Below are 7,131 nucleotides of genomic sequence, written 5' to 3' on the forward strand. Positions count from 1 at the left end.
TTGTATATATATATATATAATATATATATATATATATATACATGTATATATATATAATATATATATACATGCATATATACATTTATATATGTGAATATATCTATATGTGCATAGATCGATGCATCTTTATATATATATATATATAAATATGTATATGTATATATACATAGTATGTAGACGTATATATATATATATATATATATATATATTATAGGCTGTCTCCTTTGGTGTGTATAGCAGAGCCCCGGAAGTGTCTCTGTTTATTTTTTCATTCTTTGTTTGCTGATATCCTCAGCTCTTTTATTGCATGCATTTATCTCAATATATATTTATTTGTTTTCTTTTTAAATATTTTTGTCTAATACAGAGATATAAACAAATATAAACAAATATAAATAAACACACATATTGAGAGGCCTGCAGCAAATTAATTTCTTCTGCATGCAAACCCTATTTAAATTAAAACAAATAAAATTTAATATAATATTTACTATTTCAAACCCTTTTATTTAGTGTGCTGCAGCAAAGTTCGTTCTTCTTTGCCGTCTTATCCATCTGTGGGGCCCCACGCAGCAGCAGCAGCAGCAGCAGCAGCAGCAGCAGCAGCAGCAGGGGCCCCCGGATTGTGTGTGTGTACGGTATTTGTAGTCTTTTGGCTTCTTTTCTTGAATAAATTTATTAAATTTAACATTTAAATGAATTTAATCTTTTTAATAATATAAATAAGCGGAAGAATATCATAATTAATCCGAGCAGCAGCAGCAGAAAGACGCTGCTACTCACCAAGCTGCTGCAGCTCCTCAAGCCGCAGCAGCAGCAGCAGCAACATCAGCAGCTGCAGCTGCAGCTGCTGCAGCGGCCATTGGCATTGCTGACTGCCTTTGAGTCAGAAGTCGCTGGCTTTGCTGCATGCAGTCATAGACATCTGTTTAGACTCCCTCTGCTGCCAGCAGCAGCAGCAGCAGCAACAGCAGCAGTAGACGAGCGCAGCAGCAGCAGCAGCAGCAGCAGCAGGCAGCGATACATTCATCCCCAATGAGCAGAAGAGCGTAAACCGTGTCCACTGTTAACGCACGCGCGCCAGCCTGTGAAGGCAGAGCAGGAGCAGCAGGAGGGGCAGCAGCAGCAGCAGCCACAGCATCAGCTGTTTCAGCAGCAGCAGCAGCAACCTAAGAAACAACTGCTCTAGCAGCAGCAGCACAAGACACAGCGACAGCGTCTCTTGGAGGGGCACCAACCACAGCAACAGCTACTCCAGCAGCAGCAACAGGAGAAGCAGCAGCTGCTCAGCTGCAGCAGCAACCGCAGCAGCAGCAGCAACAGCAGCAGCAGGAGTGAGAGCTGCCAGGGACAACACCTTGCGGGGTGTACAGGCAGCTACGACCATGGGGGGTTTGATTTAGGGCCCCGAGGCCTCACATTATACTTTACTGCAGCGGCACGCGCAGCACTTGATACCTGTGCTGCTGCTGCTGCTGCTGCTCCTGTTGCTGTTGCTGCTGCTGCTGCTCGCGGCTAGCAGCAAAGATGGAGAAGGAATCCGCTTGCTGCTACATCCCCCTGCAGGATGTAGCAGCAGCAGATGCACGGACGGAATCAACAGCTGCCGCAGCAGCCGCAGCAGCAGCAGCAGCAGCAGCAACCGAAGCAGCAGCCGCGGCAACACAAGCAGCGGAAACAGCAGCAGCAGCAGCAGAATCAGCAGCTTCCTCGTTTTGCGTTGACTCTGGTGGAGTTAACCTCTGCGCAAGTCTGGAGGCCCACAGCTATGCCTGCAGCAGCAACAAGCCATGCAGCAGCAGGAGCAGGAGCAGCAGCAGCAGCAGCAGCAGCAGCAGCAGCAGTCATTTGCACTGTGTTGAGAGGCAGCGCAGCAGCAGCTGCAGCAGCAGCAGTCATTTGCACTGTGTTGAGAGGCAGCGCAGCAGCAGCTGCAGCAGCCGCGGCAGCGGACAGAGGAGGAGCCAGCAGAGCAGCAGGAGAAGCAGCAGCAGCAGTGCAGCAGCAGGGCTGCCTTGGGGCTCTTTGCTGCTGCTGTGCGTAGCAGGTGTGGGGCCCCACCTATTTCGACATGCTCTTGCTGCTGCTGAGTTGCTGCTGCTGCAGCTGCAGCAGCTGCGCTACAGTCAAGCTGCACATGGGTTTGTTTTAGGCTGTCTGGAAGCAGGGGGTCTTGCTGCTGCTCCTGTTGCTGCTGCTGCATACAGCTCTCCTACTGGAGTAACTAAAGCTTTATTTGCTGCTGCTGCTGCAGCATGGGCATCACACTTATTCGTAGCTTTGGCTTTCTTACACGGAAGTCTGGTGGCAGCAGCAGCAGCAGCAGCAGCAGCAGGACTCGGTGGTGGGGTTGTTGTTGTGCTGCAGCGCGCTTTAGCTGCTTCTCTATTCCCTTCATGCACAGCAGCAGCAATGGCTGCTGCTGTCTGCGGCACCACACTTGCTAAGCTGCTTGGGAGTCTGCTGCCTCTGGCTGCTGAAACTGCTGCTGCATATATCCACAACAGCAGCAGCAGCAGCAGCAGCAGCAGCAGCAGCAGCAGCAGCAGCAGCAGCAGACGCTGCCACAACATCACCGCAACGTCCCTGCAGTTCAGATTCAACCTGCAGCAACAACAACAGCAGCAGCAACAACAGCAACAACAACAGGGTTACTGCACCAGAAATAGTCTTCAGCGACATGAGCAGCAGCAGCACCAGCAGCAGCAGCAGCAGCAGCACCAGTAGCAGCAGCAGCAGCATCAGTAGCAGCAACAGCAGCAACAACAACGGCCAAGGGAGCCCTCCTTCTGCTGCTTGCAGCAATGCGAGCGTCAAGGCGCTCGATCTTACCCCTTATGACGGGATATCTTCAGCAGCAGCAGCAGCAGCAGCAACAGCAGCAGCAGCAGCAGGAGCAGCGAGCAAAGTGGAGAGCAGCTGCAGCCGCTCTTCTCTGTCGCTCCCAACGGAGGACAGCGCAGCCATGCAGCTGCTGCTGCGCAAATTTTCTTCGTTACAGAGCCGCATGGAGAGTCTTGAGGCTCTGCAGCAGCAGCAAGAGCAGCAGCAGCAGCAGCAGCAACAGCAGCAACACCAACGAGACAGCCGCCATCGTGGGAGATTCCGCAGTGGTGATTGTCGCAGCTTAGAGTATCATGCAGCAGCAGCAGAAGCAGCAGGAGAAGCAGCAGGAGAAGCAGCAGCAGAAGCAGCAGAGGGGGGCGGGGTAGAAGGACGTGCAGCAGCAGCAGGAGCAGCAGCAGGAGTTTGGCGGCGTACGAGACACCACCGCTGCCGCTGCTGTTGCTGCTGCTGCTACCGCTGCTGGGCCCCGCTGCTGGTGGCTGGGCGCCGCCTAGCTTTGGGTTTAAAGGAATTAAATAAAGAGTTTTGTGTTGTTGCTGTTGTGCATGCGCTGCTGCTTGCTGCGCTGCACTGCTTCATAGGATACTCTTCTTCTATCTTTTTCTCTGTTTATCACACCACTGCCTTCAAAGCCCTATTCTTAGGTGCTGTTGTTACGTGTGAGCTCCTGCTGCTGCTGCTGCTGGTGGTGGTCTTTTGATGCTGCTGCTGCTGCTGCTGCTGCTGCTGCTGCTGCTGCTGGTCTTTTGATGCTGCTGCTGCTGCTGGTCGTTTGATGCTGCTGCTGCTGCTTCTGCTGCTGCTTTGTTTTCTCCCGCAGTGGTGATTGTCGCAGCTTAGAGTATCATGCAGCAGCAGCAGAAGCAGCAGGAGAAGCAGCAGGAGAAGCAGCAGCAGAAGCAGCAGAGGGGGGCGGGGTAGAAGGACGTGCAGCAGCAGCAGGAGCAGCAGCAGGAGTTTGGCGGCGTACGAGACACCACCGCTGCCGCTGCTGTTGCTGCTGCTGCTACCGCTGCTGGGCCCCGCTGCTGGTGGCTGGGCGCCGCCTAGCTTTGGGTTTAAAGGAATTAAATAAAGAGTTTTGTGTTGTTGCTGTTGTGCATGCGCTGCTGCTTGCTGCGCTGCACTGCTTCATAGGATACTCTTCTTCTATCTTTTTCTCTGTTTATCACACCACTGCCTTCAAAGCCCTATTCTTAGGTGCTGTTGTTACGTGTGAGCTCCTGCTGCTGCTGCTGCTGGTGGTGGTCTTTTGATGCTGCTGCTGCTGCTGCTGCTGCTGCTGCTGCTGCTGCTGGTCTTTTGATGCTGCTGCTGCTGCTGGTCGTTTGATGCTGCTGCTGCTGCTTCTGCTGCTGCTTTGTTTTCTCCTTTGTGTTTGTTGCATCGCCATCTTATCTCTTGCCCCATGTGCTGCTGCTGCTGCTGCTGCTGCTGCAGTAACGACAGTGCTGCTGCTGCCTCTCGTAGCTGTTGCAGTGGACAGGGTTGGGGGGAGTCTGCCGCTGCTGCTGGGGGCGACTATGCTGGCTACTTTGGCGTTTCTAGGGACGATATCGCTGCAGCAGCAGCAGCAGCAGCAGCAGCAGCAAATGGTGCTTTTGCAGCCGCAGCTGCAGCAGCCAAGGGTGCTGCTGCCAGCCAAAGTTGCTGCTGCAGCACCACCACCATCCACACGCAGCGGTGCAGCAGCATCAGCAGCCCGCAGCAACTCCTGCTGCTGCTGCTGGCGCTGTTGCTGCTGCTGCTGCAGCGACGGCTCTTGGAATGCGGAAAACGAGCAGCAGCAGCAGCAACAACAACAACAACAACAACAGCAGCATCAGCAGCAGCAGCAGCAGCAATGCAGCACATTTTGCTGCAGGTAGTCAAGCTTGGGGTGTCACTACAGCTCTGCTTCTTGGAGTAGGAGAAGCAGTTATGCCGCCTGTGCTGCTTGCTGCTGTCGCTGACTGTCTTCGGTAAGAAGAGAAGCAGAAAAGAGACAGATATTAATATATTAAAGACAAAAGGAGACAGTTAGTAGTATATTAGAGGTAAAGGGCAAAGATAGTTATTGAAGACAATGAAGGAGACAGCTATTAATCTATTAAAGATAAGAAGGAGACAGCTATTAATCTATTAAAGATAAGAGGGAGACAGCTATTAATCTATTAAAGATAAGAAGGAGACAGTTAATTAGTAATATATTAAAGATTAAAAGCAGAGACTGCTGCAGGCACCCACAAACAAATCGAGAAAAGAGACAGCAGCAACAGACCTGTCCCTTCTGTTTGCTAACATTGTTGCTGTTGTTGCTGCCGCTGCTGTTGCTGCTGCCGCCGTTGTCGCTCCTGCTGCTACTGTTGCTGCTGCTGTTGCTGCTGCTGCTGCTGCTGCTGCGTGCAGCAACAGGCCTGCTGCGTTTGGCGTTGCATTTGCTGCTGTTGAGGCTCTGAAGAGTCTCGCTGTAGGCTGTGTGGACTCTCTCTTTGGTTTTCTAGCGACAAGAACGGGTAAACCCTAAACCCTAAACCCTAAACCCTAAACCCTAGCTGGTATTCATATGTATGCATAAACTTAAACCCTAGCAGCAGCAACGCAGTGCGAGGAGCAGAGCCACACTCACAAGCGTAGCAGTAGTATTAGCGTAGCAGTAGTATTGAAAATCAGCAGCAGCAACAGCACGAGTAGCAGCAGCAGCAGCCGCACGAGTAGCAGCAGCAGCAGCAGTTTGTGTTTTTGTTTTATAGGTTCGTTTGTTGCTGGCTTGTGGCTGCTGGTTGGTCTGGTGGGAATATCGCAGCTGCTGCTGCTGCTGCTCATCAGCTGGAGACAGCTTAGCAGAGACCCGCTGCCGCAGCTGCCGTAAAGCAGCAACGCAGCAGCAGCAGTAGCAGCAGCAGTAGCAGCAAGAGCTGCAGTAGCGGGAGGACCCGCAACAGCAGCAAATTACGACAGAGCAGCAGCAATGAAACAGCAACAGCAACAGAGACAACTGCAGCAGCAGCAGCAAGATAGGCAGCCCAGGCGGAGCTTGCTACAAGGCCGTAAAGGTGGCTTGCTGCTGCTGCTGCTGCTGCTGCTGCTGCTGCTGGGGGGGTTTTAAAGGGGGAGGGAGAAGAAAAAAGACAAACAAAACAAACAGCCAACATAAAAGTAAATAAATAAATAATAAAAAAAGCAAATAAAAGCTGAGAAGCAGAAAGAGATAAATAAAGAGACAGAAGGAGACAGAGACAGAGACATAGAGATATAAAGACAGATAAATAAATAAATAAAATAAATAAATAAATATAAATAAATATAGACAGATGAATAAATAAATAAATACAACTACAAATAAATAAAGACAGAGACAAATAAGTAAAGACATAGAGAGACAACAGAGAGACAGAGACAGAGACATAAACAAACAAATAAAGAGACAGGAGACAGAAAGAGACAGATAAAGAGACAGAGACAGAGACAGAGAGACAAACAAAAACAAGAAAAAAGAGATAAGAAGAGACAGAGACGGAGACAGAGATAGAGACAGACAAAGACAAACAACAAAAAAGAGACAGAAAGACAAAAACAGACAGAAAAATAAAGAGATTAAAAAAGAAAAACAAAGACAAAGACAGAGACACCCAAACCCTAAACCCTAAACCCTAAACCAAGACATACAAACAAAAGAAAAAGCAAACAAATACAAACAAACGTAAAAGAAGAGGCGTAGAGCAACAGAGATAAGAGACGAAAAAGTAAAGATAAAAGAATAACAAAGAGAGACAAAGTAAAGAAATAAAGCAGCAACAAACAGGAGACAGAGACAGACAACAAACCTCTCCGCAACAAACCCTAAACCCTAAACCCTAAACCCTAAGCCCTAAAACCCCAAAGAAAACACAAAGAAGGAGACGCCCTGCTAACAAGATACGCTAGAACCCTAAACCCTAAACCCTCAACCCTAACTCTAAACCCTAAACCCTAATTCTAAACCCTAAACCCTAATTCAAACCCCTCATCTTTAAACCCACACTCTAAACCCTAAACCCTAGATGAAACCCTAATCCCTAATCGTAAACCCTAGACTGTGCATATCACCTTTAAACCTAAACCCTAAGAATAACCCTAAACCCTAAATCTACACCCTAAACCCTAAACCCTAATTCCATAGTGGACTTTAATTGATTGTTAAGCGAAAAAAAAGATTACTTCAGCTGCTGTGCGTTGCTGCAGCAGCAGCAACTGTCTGCTGCTGTAACCGCATCAGCAGCAAAGAAATGCGGAGGCAACTTTTCCTGCTGCTGCTGCTGCTGT

The 7,131-nt window shown here is 49.5% G+C and overlaps 1 protein-coding gene across 1 annotated transcript; it reads left to right on the forward strand.

The window, feature by feature from the left end:
• Positions 1 to 1,527: 1,527 nt before the first annotated feature.
• EAH_00058080 (hypothetical protein) lies at positions 1,528 to 3,687 on the forward strand (the record flags this gene model as incomplete). Its single annotated transcript, XM_013393680.1, has 3 exons — positions 1,528 to 2,141; positions 2,593 to 3,257; positions 3,668 to 3,687. 3 exons carry the CDS (start codon positions 1,528 to 1,530, stop codon positions 3,685 to 3,687), a joined length of 1,299 nt encoding a protein of 432 aa, XP_013249134.1.
• Positions 3,688 to 7,131: the final 3,444 nt, after the last annotated feature.

Source organism: Eimeria acervulina, genomic scaffold (genome assembly GCF_000499425.1).
Source record: "Eimeria acervulina Houghton genomic scaffold, Eah_scaff1291, whole genome shotgun sequence".
NCBI lineage: Eukaryota > Apicomplexa > Conoidasida > Eucoccidiorida > Eimeriidae > Eimeria > Eimeria acervulina.